The 16,038-nt window shown below is 42.4% G+C and overlaps 1 protein-coding gene across 3 annotated transcripts in view; it reads left to right on the forward strand.

The window, feature by feature from the left end:
• Positions 1-1,879: 1,879 nt before the first annotated feature.
• Positions 1,880-16,038, forward strand: part of LMBRD1 (LMBR1 domain containing 1) — a 220,194-nt gene continuing 206,035 nt past the window's right edge. For all 3 annotated transcript variants that reach the window (XM_039531144.1, XM_039531145.1, XM_039531146.1), the window contains exons 1-3: positions 1,880-2,036; positions 4,049-4,225; positions 9,897-9,957. In XM_039531144.1, coding sequence (XP_039387078.1) covers positions 1,977-2,036; positions 4,049-4,225; positions 9,897-9,957 — 298 coding nt within the window. In that variant the 5' untranslated portion in view covers positions 1,880-1,976. The remainder of the gene's footprint in view (positions 2,037-4,048; positions 4,226-9,896; positions 9,958-16,038) is intronic.

Genomic DNA, 16,038 nt, shown 5'->3' on the forward strand with positions numbered 1-16,038 from the left:
AGCATCCGGACCCCCCGCTGAGCCTCCTCCACCCAAACACCCTCACTCCCGCTGAGCCCCAACCACCTTCACCTGGACCCTCCTGCAGAGCCCCATTACCATTGCACCCAGAACCCCCCAACAAAACCCTGTGCATCCAGATTCCCCCTGCACCTGGATCCTCCACTGAGCTGCCTGTACACAGATTACCCCACACAGAACTCTCTCAACCCACACCTGGATCCCCTGACAATAAGCCCCCCACATTTGGATCCTGCCTTGCTGAGCCTGCCTGCTCACACCTGGTGCACCTTGCATGGAGGGGCAGGGCCCTGGGGTATTTCCAGGGCCGGTGCAAGGATATTTTGCGCCCTAGGTGAAACTTCCACCTTGCGCCCTCCTGCCCTCCTTGCACATCGGTTCATTGATGGGCAAGTTCCAACGAGCCTTTATAGACCACAGGGGCCAGCCATACGCAGGGGCCAGCCGTGCCCAACGGCTGCTCCCCAGACCAGGTTCCCACCTCCTGAACTCCCCTGGAGGGTGCACAGCCCCGCCATGAGCCCTCCCCACTCCACCCCGAGTCCACTCGCTGTCTTTGCCGGGCTTGGGCTGCTGCAGCAGCTCAGAGCCGCCTTCTGGAGGCACCGGAGAGCCAGAGTGTCCCGCTTGTGGTGACGGCAAGCCCCAGCCATGGAGGACCTGGCACAGTGCAGGGGGGCAGCAGCCCTGTAAAGGCAGCGGCTCTGCTAGCGGGGGCAGCCGCATCCCCCATCCCTCCTGTGCAGGCTGCAGCCCAGCGCCCCCCCTGGGGGCTCCTGCAGGCTGCAGCAGATGCATTCGGGCAGCAGCCACCATGCGCCCCCCGGCTTCCCTCTCACTGCGCTTGGACTCTGCGACTCCTGGGCATGTGAGCCATCACCGCTGGGGCACGGGGCCCTGAGCCTGCTCCGGGAGGGGCAGCAGTGGCTCACACGGCCGGAAGCCGCAGAACCCGAGCACGGTGAGGGGGGAGCCAGGGGGCACGCCTGCCCGGGCTGCAGCCCAGCAGCCCCCATGTGCCCCCTGGCTCCCACCTCACCATGCTCAGGCTCTGCAGCTCCCGGGAGTGTGAACCGCCGCTGCCACTGGGCAGGAGGGGCGGGGGGTGCGGCTGCTCCCTGCTAGCGGTGCTGCCATCTTTGCAGGGCTGCTGCCCCCACTGCACTGGCTCCTCCATGGGTGAAGCTCCCCATCCCTACAAGCTGATGCTTTGGCTCTCTGGTGCCTCAGGAAGGCAGCTCTTCCCTGTCGAGCCAGGGCACCGCTTTTTGACACCCCCCAACCACTTGGTGCCCTAGGCGACCGCCTAGTTCACCTAGTGGTTGCACTGGCCATGGGTATTTCTGGGGCAGGCTCAGACCTTGCACTGTGTCTGGGTTGGGTGCAGCCTCACTGCTGAGTTCATGTCCTGGGTGAGCTGCACAGTGCTCTCCCACCTCTGTGCAGCCAGTGGCCTGTGCTCCCCCCGCCATGCTAGGGCCTCCACATTTATTTGACCAATAACATCTGCAACATTTTAAAATATTATTTGCAGAATTTTTATTTTTGGTGCACAACGCCCTCGGGAGTAATTTGCTTCGCTGGGTGGAAGATATAAATGAACGTCCATTGCCTCTGGGGACGAGGCCGGTGTGGGGGTGATTCCCGGGCTCGGCGGCTTCTACTGCGGAGCAGGGCCAGAGGGGTGCCGGGGCTCCTGCCGAGGGTGGAGCTCGGCGGCTGGGAACACCCAAAGGGAGAACATCTCCCATCTCCCGAAGAGCGCGCGGACAGAGCGCCGACCTCTCTTCATTGGCCGTTGGCTTAATGACGTACAGCTCGCGCCACTAGAAACGCTACGTTTGTGCGCCCTGGGTTGTTTAGCGGTTTCCATAGTAACTAAACGGGTCCCCGCCCCTTTAAATGGCTCCTCCCCGGGGAAGGGGGTGGTGCTGCCGCTGTTGCCGGAAGTGAAGATGGCGGCGGCCTCTTCGGAGCTGCTCACGGGCTGGTGCCTTTTCGGCCTCTCGCTGCTGGTAGGAGGAGGCGGCGCGGCTCCAGTGGAGCTTCTTCCCCTTCCCCGGGCTGGCCGCCCTGGCTCTGCGAGGCCGCAGGCTCTTCCCTCCCGTACAGGCTTTGGCGGGGTCGGGGTACCACACGGTGCCCCCTCCTCGGGTGCTCGGTGACCGGGGTAACGAGCGCTCCCCGCCCACTCATGGACCCTCGCAGCATGTGCTTCCCAACCACGCCCCTGGTGCCCGGGCCAACGGCTCCCGCAGGCCCTTCCCTCCTTGCTGCCTCTCCGCCCATCCCCTACTCCTTGGGGTCTGGGGCTACCGACCACGCTCCTGCACGCCTCCCCTTGGGGTCTCTGGTTCCTCTGGGGGTAGCCAGCGGAGGCGGGCTGTGCAGGGGTCCTGTGGCAAAGCAGCATGTGGTCATGCAATTACAGACTGTACCCTAAAGCACTGAACTGAGGTTTCACAGCAGCCCTAATTCTGGCACGTCCTAACTTCCAAATGCCTGACTTTGCAGTCGTATTGCTGGTCATCTTGGGTGTGATTTCATAACTTAAAAAAAGAGAGAGAGAAACTGGAACCATAGTGGCCATCAGTTCCGGTCATCAGCTGGTTTTAGGTTCTTAGATCCTGAGCACAGGCCTTTGCCACTTGAACTGATGGAGCGAAAGGTAGCAGCAATAGTACGCTATCTTCCTTTGGGGGAGAGAGAACAAACTACCCATGGTTTGGGCTACCATATGGCTAACGTTTGACTGTCTGGCTGGTATTTTTATGGATTTGCCGGTTGCTAGAAAAATAATTTACTCTGCAAGGGTCTTTTTGCATGGGCCTAAAGATTAGTATTCTTATCACAATACACTGGGATATCTAATGTTAAAAGTTTTTCTGTCCAGCTAAAGATTCTGCAGTGTTCCCACTTATGTAGTTTAACTGATAATAGATCAAAACTATTGAAAATCCAGCTGCTGTCTACCTACCAACATGCAAATACACTGTGTTTGTGTGTGGGGGAGGGGAGATGTTTGAGCCATGCAAGAGTGAGATGTGTGATGTTATCAATCTTATTTGTATGTGTTTTCTCTCTAAATACTATAAATGGCTGTTGAAGGGGGTTGTTGAGTTGCTTTGTGCTTGGGGTTGCATTGGGCTTGTCTTGTGGGGGTATATGTGCCATATTTTTTGCATTTCAAAGGTGGTAATCCTACTCCTAGCCGATGTTAGTCATGTTAAACTGCTCTCATCACCATGATATCAGAACATCTTCTGGCTGTGCATTAAAGTATCTATATAGAATAGAAATACAGGCCTTGGCTACACTTGAGAGTTACAGAGCTGTTGGTGGCTTTATAGCGCTGTAACTCACTCCTTATCCACACTGGCAAGGCACATACAGCACTGTATCTCCGTGGTACAGCACTGCTTGTACTCCACCTCCCTGAGAGGAATAAAGAGTATAGCTTTGGAATGCCCACAGCTAGTGTTTGCTTGAAGAGAGGGGGAGGGAGGGGGTTTGAGAAGAAAAGCAGCGTGGCGGGCGGGAGGGGGGTGGTCTGTTTCGGAGCGGATGCTTATCTGGTCTGTGAGGAAAAAACCAAACATCTGTTGTTTGCTTTCAGAGAGAGAGAGGGGGGGGTAGGGGAGAGGGTTAGAACTTGCAAGGCAGGGCGCTGACACAGTGTCGGCTCCAAAAATCCACTCACTCTCTCCCCCACCCTCCCTGTCACACTCCACCCCCTCCCCCTTTTTGAAAAGCACGTTGCAGCTGCTTGAATGCTGGGATAGGTGCCCACAATGCACCGCTCCCAATGCCGCTGCAGATGCTGCAAATGTGGCCACGACAGTGTGCTGGTAGCTGTCAGTGTGGACAGACTGCAGCGCTTTCCCTGCTCAGCTGTACAAAGACAGATTTAACTCCCAGTGCTGTACATCTGCAAGTGTAGCCATACCCACAGTTTAACTTGAGTGCCATTTCTGATATTCTTGTGCTGAGCTGCATTATGGTATCTATCTTTTCTTTTCTATTTCAGGCTATTCTGGCTTTTTGCTGGGTTTATGTGCGCAAGTACCAGAGTCGACGAGAAAGTGAAGTAATTTCTACTATAACAGCTATTTTTGCATTGGCAATTGCACTTATCACATCAGCACTTCTTCCAGTGGACATTTTTCTGGTTTCATATATGAAAAATCAAAATGGCACATTTAAGGTATGAACTGCTTAGCTATTGGCATTCAGTAAAAATATGTTGCCAAAACTGCTTTACCATATGTCTTCCCCCTCCCTTTTCTTTCTCTTCATTCTGAGTTATCAAACTATGTCATATTTTAATGCCTTATTTCATTGCTGGAATTTTTGTCTTGGAAGTATACTAGCATTGCAGACTAATGTCATTTACTTCTAAAATAGATTTCATCCTCACAACTGCAATGTAAACCTGCTGTTCTCTCATTAAAATATTAATATTACCAACTTTTTTATAACATACACAAGAATAGTCTTGTCTAGGTGCTGGAGGGTTTATTCATTTTAACACTGCATAAATAGAAATGAGGAGAGACTCCTAAAATTTTTCTGTAGTTCATACTATAAAATTATTTATATTTTTGTATAATATTATAAATATACCCAAGGAACAGAACAACATGTATCTGTCCAAATGAGCTCTCAGTCCAAGGTCTGCTCCACACTTAAAATTTAGATCGACTTAGCTACCTCGCTTAGGGCTATGAAGAACGTTGTTCCCTGAGCATCGTAGTTAGTTTGAACTAACCCTTGGTATAGACATGGGTACATTGATGGAAGAATTCTTTTGTTGACCTAGCTATGGCTTCTCTGAGAGATGAATTAACTACATCAGCAGAAACATCTTCCTTATGGCACTACAGACGCACAAATTTAGCAATTCAACATGTTTTAATGGTTATCAACTAGTTCTTGGGAAAATAACCAAATAAAAAACATTGGTTAAAATCAGTTATTTAAATCATGGTTTCCTGCTTGCTGATTTAGTGATTTAAATCGCCAGTTTTAATTGTGACTTAAATAATTTCCCCCCACTACAAAGATTGCTTTTGTACACTGCCTTTCCATATGTCTACCATTTATTTTTTTTATCTCAAAGAACACATGCTCTTGCATACATTGATATGGGCATTATGGGTAATCACTTCAAAGGTTAAGTCAGATGCTTTACACATTTACAGGGTGGACAGCTTGCATCCATGCTACTGTTTCTTTGGTGAATCAGATAACTTATCCGCACAAAGAATGTATAATTAATGTTGAGATTTTAAACTGACATGAACATTTTCAGTTAAGGTTCTCCCAATGGGAAAAATCTTCCACCTTTGTGCATATGGATTCTAATTAAGAATAGACAAAACAGTTTTCTTCTGCTCTGCTTCTTCCTTCAGACATGTTCTTGTAGTCCTTACCTTGAAAAGGAAAAACACTTCCTTAGATTTTCCTTGCCTCTGTACCCATCATCCCATTTCTAACAAACCATTCATCTTCAAAACTCTAGAACAAAACGTGTAAAAATGTGACTATAACTGTATTAAGGCATCTGAAATTATGGTTTGATTATATGAAAATCAGATTTTCATATACAATAATCGAAGTAATTCTGGCATAAAACTTAAACCAGTTGAAGATGTTCAAGATCATTTTATTGTAAAACTGGCTTTTTCTCTGGAATTAGCAGCTCATAAACTATCCCATGTCATGTCCTCAGTTTTCCATAATTTTTGGTTTCAAAAAATACTAACTGCCATATATACTCGTTCATAAGCCGAATATTTTTGGTAAAAAAGTGACGCATCAAAGAGCGGGGGTCAGCTTATAAATGGGTCTACACCAAAATTTGATGATTTTAAACTCTATGGAATCATTGAATTGAATATCTAATACATTGTCGTTTTGTTTACCTGGAACGTCTGCAGGCATGGAGCCCCTCAAAGTCTGCAGCTCCTATTGGCTGGAAACGGCAAACCACGGCAACAGGGAGCTGAGGGGCTCCATGCTTGCAGACGCTCCAGGTAAACAAAACGTCCAGGCCTGCTAGCGGCTCTACCCTAATGGGCCAGGAGCCAGAGTTTGCCAACCCCTGAAATATAGGGACTGCTTATGAAAGGGTTATACAGTTTTTGCTATTTTTACCTATCCATCTTGGAGGGTCGGCTTATAAACAAACAGGCTAATGAATGAGTTTTACGATAGTTTTTCTCTGTCCCACACCCTTGTCTTCATAATACTCCTTTGCAGTTTTGGTGGTCTGAGAAAATAGGTATTCTGTATATGGATTTAGTTCAATATCCCTTAATCCCAAACCATCTGCATTCCAAAAATAAAAAGCATTTTTTGTTTATAAAATGCATATCTGACAGTCAAACTAAATGTATTACCCGCACATTAACTATACCAAAACTAGATTTGCACCGTCCCCTAAAAGAAAAGCCTTTGTAACCTGAACCTGCTTTGGTTAAAGTTGTTTCCTTTTTTGCCATAGAAGCCAATGGGAGTAGAAATGGTTCCTTAGTGAATAAATGAACCTTTCACTGTGTCTTGAAAGTTAACAGATTCTGGCATTGATAGATAATGGGATAAGTAGCTGGGTGAGGGGAATGTTAAATGACTGACAATTTCTTAAAATCCAAGTACAACTTTTAGTTGTCTTTTTTTTTTTTTTAAAAAGCTTAATTCACCAAAACATTCTTTGTAAGCAGAAGAGGGACTGGTAAATTGTATTACTTTATCATAGGACAATGGAATTTTAAAGGAAATAGAAATAATAGACAGTTTTTAATTACTAATAACTTGCATTGTACTGTACATGTAATCTTCTCTATAGAATATACCTTTGTTCCTGTACATGCACTTTTTAAAATAATTAAATTGACAAAGCAAACTTTTTGTTGTTGTCTCCTGCTGTTGTTGGTACATCTCAAGTTGCTGCTATCCTCCCTGTTGCTCTCCTTTAGCAGAGAACTCGGCTGCTGCATATGGAGATTATCTGGTAGAACGTAGATGCCAAACTGGAATATCTTTCTAACAGTGGCATATGATTCTGTTGCTGTCATCTTAATTCCTGGTTACCTCTCCTTCAGGATTTTTTAATACCGTTAACTGATGGCTAAAATTGCACTTGTTTGTGGCTAAGCGGCACCTGGATGATTTGGTGCTTGCTATTGTGACCTTATTTCATATTTTCTTTTGACATATGTTTGCATTATTTTTGACAAGACCTTTTTCATATCCCCTTTTAAGACTTTCATGAGGCCAGAGAAGTGCTTCACTGTGACCATATGTTTAAGTTAACTCTTCATTTCCCTTAAGAGCACATAATTAATTAAAAGGAGTGCATTCATTTTTAATACTTGCTATTTGAAAAAGCAAACTATGCATGAGAACTTTTCTGTCAAAATTAAGTACTTTTTTTATTCTCTTTATATAAAATCAGTCCCAAAATCCTATCTCTGCCATGATGCTTAGAAATTCCTGCTCTAGCATTTGTTGGGCACGTTAGGATTTTTTCCACCCTAAACTCTCCATTTTATTGCCTCCATGAGAAGCACTTAACTCAGGAATGTGCTTTCCTTATTTGATCTGCCAGAACCCATATCTGTTAAGCTTTGTGGCATGTGTGAAAGGTTCTTATTCTCTGACATCTGGGGAGGAGAATGGGTAAGAGTATAAAGGGTCATTGGCTAGCATGTGGTAATTGGATCCTGCCCCAAACTTGGTTATGATTGTGAGATAATGAACTTAATGTGAAGTTTGTTTTGACTTGCTGTGAACTTTCAGATTTGTAAATAGTACACAATGTGGGATAGATGTTTCTGTTTGACAAATAGATGTCAAGAAGATCCTTGCTTAGAGAGACTAATACACAGACTATCTTAATCCTTTTTTTATTACTACTAACCTATAACATGAGTAAGGTCTCTGTAAATGATAACTTACTGCGGAAAACTGAAAATTTAATAAACAAGCCTACCTGAAACTCAAATTTTGGAACATTGACTGTTTGTGCAGGGGTTAATGAAATTGAGGATCTTTATTCCCAGAAGTGTGGGTTTTAGACATCTTCGGTCTATCTTGTTATAATTCTTAGGGCTTGACAAACACACACATTGTACCATTTGACTATACTACTACAGTTAAAGCAGTATAATCCCTAGTATGGATGTAGTTTTATGGGTATAAAGGTGTTTATACCGGTACATGTTGTTCCTGTATGGAAAGAGAAATAAAGCTATGCGAATAAAAGGCATCTTTATAGTCCTATAACTGCATCCACACTAGGTGTTCTACCTGTTTAACTATTTTGGTGGAAAAAAATCACAACCCCTAACAAATATTTATACCGATATAAAACCTGTGTAGACCAGGTTTTAGCCACTGGTATGAATCTCTAAATGTATCTTAGTATTTCCTACTCAAGAAAGTCTATCTATAACATGCACAGTTAGGTGGTAGTCGTATGCCTATGTTTAGGAGTGAAGGAAGAGTCTAAGGGCATGTCTACACTATAGCCCTAAGTCGACCTATGTTTGGTTAACTTATAGCCCCCACAGTAATTACTAGTGGTTGATGTCCATACTACCCTCCTTCTGTCGGTAGTGCATGTCCTCACCAGGAGTGCTTCCACTGACTGAAGAGGGGCAGTGTGGGGGCTCTCAGGTCCACACAGCTCCACACTGGGAGCCCAGCTGCCTCCCAGGTTTCTCACCTCCCTGCTCCCAGCTGGAGGTGTGGAGGTAGCTGCCACCCAGGCTTCTTGGCTCCCTGAGCAGGGAGCATCCAGGCAGCAGCCCAGTTAGGAGTGGGGAGCCTGGAGCAGCTGTACTTTAGCTGCCCAGCTTTCTTGTCCACCCAGCATGGAGCTGTGAAATTGACAAGACAGCCAAGGTAAGTAAGGCAGTGTCAATACGGACACCTCCTCTCCCTAACTACACCGACATAAGTGCCTCTCATGAAGGTGGAGTTGTTATGTCAGTGTAGTAGGGCACTTACATCAGTGGGAGAAGGCTGTAGCATGTACACTGACATAACTAGGGCTATGTAAGTTGCCTTACATCAACCTAACTGTGTAGGGTAGACCAAGCCAGAATGTGATAAGTTAGCCTACTCTGCCTACATGGTCAATATACTATGGCTTCTTAAGCAGGTTTTGAGTCAGTTCTCATACCTAGTTTTTATATTCAGCATCTTATTTAAAAAGTTTTTAAAATATAAAGGGCTTACCACATATTTGGACATATTTTTCTCAACATTCAACAATAATACATTCCATTTACCTTTAAATTGGAGGTTAAGTAGCCAGTGCAGTTGGTCGGTCTGTCTGTCTTTCCTGCAAAATTACTCATTATTACCATATAAATATGGCTCTAAAAGTGTACTATGGTAGATACCTGACAGATATATAATGAAAATGCTCTTTGATATCAAGTTTTCAATTATAAGTATCTTTTTATATTGATTTTCTTTAATTTTGAGTCAAGAGTTGTTCTGTGCTGTCCGTTTATATGTGGTATTTAGACGCAAGGATATTTAACTCAATCATGAAAACAAATATTAATAACTAGGGCCTATATAAATGCCTCAGTAATGCAGAATGGTATCTATGCAGCCTTTTTACCATGTCTGTGCTTTTTGTATTCAGAATTGTAAGTCTGAGTCTGTTCAAATTGTTCTTCCAGAGCTGTAAGAATTCAACTGATTGAATTCCTGTAAGGCACCAAGAACAAAATCCCATGCTTCCCAGTTCATACACTTGACAATCACAAAATATTTAGGATTAAAATGTATTATATGGATTGAAAGTGTCACTTTTGTGAAATAAGTGTTACATAATTTCCCCCCTTCAATCTTTCTAGGAGTGGGCTGATGCTAATGTCACAAGACAAATTGAGGACACGGTACTATATGGATATTACAGTGAGTATTTTTAAAACTGCTTCTAAAATTAGGATTTTCTACAGTGACTGGATAATATGTTGATACCTTTTAATTAAAATATTGTATTGTAAGCTAATTTTCAGGGGGTTATAACTAAACTGAAAACTCATGCTGAGATAAACCTTTGTTCTGTCTACAGTAGGGGTAGACAACCTATGGCACGCGTGCCGATTTTCAGTGGCACTCATACTGCCCGGGTCCTGGCCACCAGTCCAGGCGGCTCTGCATTTTAATTTAATTTTAAATGGTGCTTCTTAAACATTTTAAAAAATTTATTTACTTTACATACAACAATAATTTAGTTATATATTATAGACTTATAGAAAGAGACCTTCTAAAAACATTAAAATGTGTTGCTGGCACGCAAAACCTTAAATTAGAGTGAATAAATGAAGACTCGGCACACCACTTCTGAAAGGTTGCTGACCCCTGGTCTACAGTCAAAGCTTTTGTAGACTTTTTCCCTTTTTGTAAATTAAAATTGCAGTTTGCTTATTAAAATGCAATTCTGGGGGCTTCTGCATGTGGGCTTATCGTTGCCATCACTGTCCCAATGACAAAATGCTTAAACTTTGGCTAATGAGTTTTGGCATATGGACCTATAATACACAATGTGGACTATTGTTAATACACATTCATAAGATAGACATTAATGAGTTCCTTAGGGATTTTTTTTTTTGGGGGGGGGCCCTACTCTTGTCACTTTTTTAGCATGTAGCATGGTATGTCAAAGTTTCTTACAATTAAGGTAATGTGAAGTTTTTCTACTGTACATAACTCAGTGCAATTTTGTTTTTATATTGTAATGCCTATGGTTTGCAAGACCATTCACTGCTCAGCCACTGCCTGAGGACTGTATTTACTTCTGTAAATGAGCATAATGGAGTATAAGGGTGATGAGCCTAAACAAAATGAAAGCAAGAAAACCATATTAGCTCAACTTCTAAACTTTTTTAAAATGTGCTTTGTTGCTTTTGAAATCTAAATTTTATAGAAAGTGTTGGATCCATCTCTGCAATCTGTCCTTCTTTCTAAATAAAATATTGGAATAATGTATAACGTTATCTAGCACAAAGTTTTAGTGAAAATAACTATCCTAGCATTGTGTTGAACTCACTATTCAAAACCAAAGAAACAAACACCTGTCAGGGATGGTCTAGATCAGTGGTTCTCAAAGCCAGTCTGCCACTTGTTTAGGGAAAGCCCCTGGTGGGCCGGGCCGGTTTGTTTACCTGCTGCATCCGCAGGTTTGGCCGATCGCGGCTCCCATTGGCCGCGGTTCGCCGCTCTAGGTCAGTGGGTGCTGCGGGAAGGGCGTCCAGCACATCCCTTAATTTTAAGGATTAATAATACATATTAAAGACTAAACACATGCAAGAATAGTGAAACTCAGATTTGTTTTCTGTGGTCTGGGCAAAATTTGTGTGGTCTCTTTTTAAAGACCAATATTAAAACATCTAATTTTAAGACTGAATTTCTTGAGGGAGAGAATACTCTTGAAGATACGTTGCAATGAATTGTGCTAAATTTTCATTGAATTGTAAGTCTTTCTGCTGGGCAATGACACTAGTACAAATATACCTGGTAAATGTATAATCGCACTTTGCATTAAAGTGGAACCTAACAACTCAAAACAAGGAAGGAGAACTTGAGCCCAGGTGGTGGAGCTCCAGCTGTCCTCTTTATCACTGCCTCCTGGGTGTGCATGGCCCTTCTGCATGAGCACCAGTCACCCAGGGCTGACAACCAGAGTCCCGTCCTCCTTTTCCCCCCCCCCCCCAAAAAAAAAAAAAAGCACACACTTGTGCTTCTGTTAGGAGGCCTGACCCATAGTTTATTTAGAACAGCATTTTTCAAACTGTAAAAATAGTGTTTTCTCATCTGTCAGTTATCTTACTGGGTAAGCCATAGTAGATCTAAAAATTGTAGTGACTTAATTGGATGCACTTTAATTTCACAAGGAAACTATTGTGTAGGATACTGTTTTCACTTAGTTTTATTGTTTGATCAGTTTTTTCAGGTTTGGCAAAGCAAAAATTTCTGTTAACCGTACATGAATGTGAAAACCTTCAGATCTACTGGACTGCAATAATGGCATATAAAACCCTAGTTTGTGAATTTGACGGAATACCTAGCACATAAAATTACAAATATTTAATTTAAATAGTGTTGAGATTTCAAACTGCATAACAGACTTTATTAGTATCTTTGAAGAACTAATTCTTTATACTCAGCAAAGAATAAGTAATGAGAAACAACATTAAGTGATTTCTGAGGAAAGTTCAGCACTACTTAAAATGGAGGCTTAGCACTACCTTTTCAAACTTTGCTACATGATAGCATTAGCCTATAGGTATCATCTGCTTTGAAGTGTAATAAAGTTGATACTACCTCAATTTAATGTACACATTTTTAATGTCATAGCACAGTTTTACCTCCAGATGGTGGTAGAGATTTACATATTGCATTAGATGTATTATTTTTCTTTTGCTATTTTGCATTTAGTCAGATTGCTAAGGAAATAATGCACTTTTTGTAACTTTTGCCTATACTGAATTCAACAGTAATACATCATTTCTAGCAAAATATATGCTCATAGTATAAAAACATAGATGGTCAAATCACATTTGACTGTTTTCCTGATGTGCTCTCAGAGTACAAGAAAATGTAATAGTGTTCATAAGACTCAGACCAATATTTAGCAAATTTCCATGAAATATGACTTAACAAATGAGTTTATGCATCTTGTAAAATAGCAGATACGTGAGGTCTAGGCTCCAAAATGAACAACCTGAAGCTTCTTCCAAACTAGGGTACCCTTTGTCATAACATGTAATGCTCGTAAAGTTTGGTATACGGTGCAATGACAGCAAAGTTCTATGTTAATGCTCCAGTCAAATGCTAGTGATACTGCTGATGCATAGCCTCGTCATTCTTGTTTGTGAAGTGATTCATGGTATGAGGCCCTGGTTGTGAGACTTTGAAAGAAATTGTGAGGAAAGACACAATAGTGAAATTAATGGAATTCCTCACTTTAATATCTCATATCTTTTAACTTAATGTTTTGATCTTCATGGACTCTTTATATCCTGTTGAGGAAGGAAAACCAAGCAACCCTTAAGATTTCCTGTGCCTACTATAATACAAATTTAACATGGATAAATAGTAATTGGGAAAAGCTTGCAAAGAGAATTTTTAAAATTCATGAGGGGAAAAGGATCACTTTCCTTGAATCATATACAACAGCACTCCCATCAAAAAACCAAAATGGAAATATACTTTCTAGTTCTCCTGCCATGATGTTATAGGCATACTACTACGTATATCTTGAGGAAGAGCATTTTATAGTTGCAAGGCCATCTCCATGAAGATCCTACTTTATATAATCTTGAGATTATATAGTGATCTAGTAAACACTTTTGTCCCGAAGTGGGGACAACAGAGTAGCTCCATATTGGTCCAATATTTAAAGTTTTAACAAATATGTGGTAAGAAGCAGTGGAGTGTGGTTCATGTGCCTGAAGGCCCTTGAGGCTGTGACTTTGTGTTTTGCATTACCTCTAAATTACAAGAGCGTTTTCAAAGGAAGGCCCCTGTGTGACCTATTGGGGTACAAGTTAGGCTGAGTAGCTGTACCCTGCCCTCTAACCTGGGGTGCCTTTTACAGTGCTTTTACTGTAGCCTCCAATCTGGACTGCTCGTAAACAGCCTCCAGCATGTTAATCACTTCCAGATATGTCAATGTGTGCTTCAGATAGCCACACCTTGGCTCTTACTAGCCTTGGTTATGCTGCAGGGTGACCCCAACACACCTCAAGTCCTGGATCTTCACCCCAGAAATGTATGTTGTGTACTGCCCAGCCCTCTCTTGGACAGTGCAACTATATTAAGTTTGTTATTCCTTTAAAGGGAATGTGCCATCTTATTATTTTAAACAATTATTCAGACACTTAAGTTTAAACACACTGGATTAGATAAAATAAAACAAAAAAGGTTTATTATCAATTACAAAGGTTTTTAAGTAGGTACAAGTAATGAGGCATAAAAGTCAGAAATGTTTATTGGTGCCTAATTTAACAATCTATATCAGATTCAGATCCAGATTTTCTCACCACATGCTTTCAGCAGTCTTAATGACCAAAGTCTTTAGGTCAGAACCCCTCCCCCAGAATCCAACAGCTGCTTCCCTTGTCTCTTCAGGTGCAGTGAATGCGATGGCCAGGGTGTGTCTGTCTGCCTCTTCTTTTTTTATAGTCCTGCCACCCCCCACCACCTCCCACACCCCGGAGAAGCATTTCCAGATGGGAGAAAGTGACAGGCAGTCTGTGTGGAAGGAAACTCCATGCTGTTGTTTTGCGAAGATGTAGATTTTTTGCCCCTGCCCCCTTTCCTGCCAAAGAATGGCCACTTAGCTGGTAATGGTGCATCAGTCGTGTTTATACTTGGCTGAGGTGTCAGCTTGTTCTTTGTCCCTGAGGAACTGGTTTGGCTACTCCCTAGACTTGTCTGGAAGACCTACTTTGTTGTGATCTCAGCTTATGTTTATAACTTCACATATAATGCTGCTATGTACATTTTACCATGATAATAGTGATCCGCAAATTGAATTTTTAAATCTGACATGGCATACTTTGTACAAATATTCTTGCAATAGCGAGTACGGTGTGAACATGGGTATATTCTATCATACCCTGCTAAAATGTATGCCAGTAACAAAGTCTAGAGGTTACAAGAGCATAGATCTGTGCCAAAATTTATAACCTGAAGAGGTTGCAATCTTCAAATGCTCAGCAGATGAGAAACCACTTGACAGCTACTAAAGGTTGGGATACTATATTTAGCTCATGACCAAAACTTAGACCTACGCAGTGAGTCCTGTATGACCCAAATGGGTCAGATATCATCAACTGGTAAGGCTGCCACCAAGCAATTGAGAGCTAGCCCTTTTCTTATCTCATAACCCTGCAAATCTTTGATTCCATCAATACTTTCATGCTTAGCTGTTTAAAACTCAGATTTCTTGTACTCACTTGGCTAGACTGGCCAGACAGTGCTACTGAAATGGAGTTGCTGTGAACTGAAGACACAATAATACAGATCTGAGGTACATTTTTCAGAACTAACCATGTGTCTAAGTCCATCTTGAAAATAGAACTTAAGCATTCTCAAATGGTACCCCTGGGTGTTAGCATGACCTTTAGCATGATTAGCACACTACCTTATCAAACCTCATAATGGCTTCTTGTACGTATCCAATACATATGATGAAACCAGTGCTGGCAGAATGCTTGGTTACCTGTATTCAAGTGTGATAGTTTTAAAATGTTCACCGGGCATCATTAAGTCAACTGATTAATGTATGTTCTAAAATAGCTTGCTTGTTAATAATGTGTCACTTTGGGATTGGAAAGCAAAGTGAGACTGCTTATCCTGTTTCGAAAGTGTTATACCCTCATGGTTGCTCTGAGTCACTGAAGGTGGTGGAGAGGAAAGGAAAAAGGTGAGATACCTATATCGTTCAAGGCTGTTTGTAGTTGGTTTTCTCATTCTTTATTTCTCGAAGGACAGAAATTGTAACTGAATCTTTTAAGATTGTTGCTAAGTTTGAGGCAAATATTTTTTGATAAAAGTTACTTTGGTATTTCTGTCTTGTTGGCTTACACAAATAGTAGAAGACCCTGATTCTATTGTGCTATATCTAAATAGCTATAACATGTGCATTTATGAATGAACTGTCACTTTATCTTTGACTTGTGTGACCTGGCTAGTCTAAACGAGTAAGTAGGCAAGGAAAACATCTAGTATGATGTGACAATTTTGAGGCATCTGTCAGTACAATTTATGATTCTGGTGATGAAACTACGGTATCATGGAAAGCCCTTATGAAGTGTATACACAATTGCTTGACCGGTCTTGCAACAAGTACATACCAGACAGAACAATCAGGAGTTTGTAACTTTAATGACTGTGCTTTGATCTGACAATAAATATCCTAAGACTTTGTGTTTAAGTACTGAGAAGATTACTTCCTCATCTTGTTTGAACAAAGGTGGGAGGAAG

The sequence above is a fragment of the Mauremys reevesii genome, linkage group 3, assembly GCF_016161935.1.
Source record: "Mauremys reevesii isolate NIE-2019 linkage group 3, ASM1616193v1, whole genome shotgun sequence".
NCBI lineage: Eukaryota > Metazoa > Chordata > Testudines > Geoemydidae > Mauremys > Mauremys reevesii.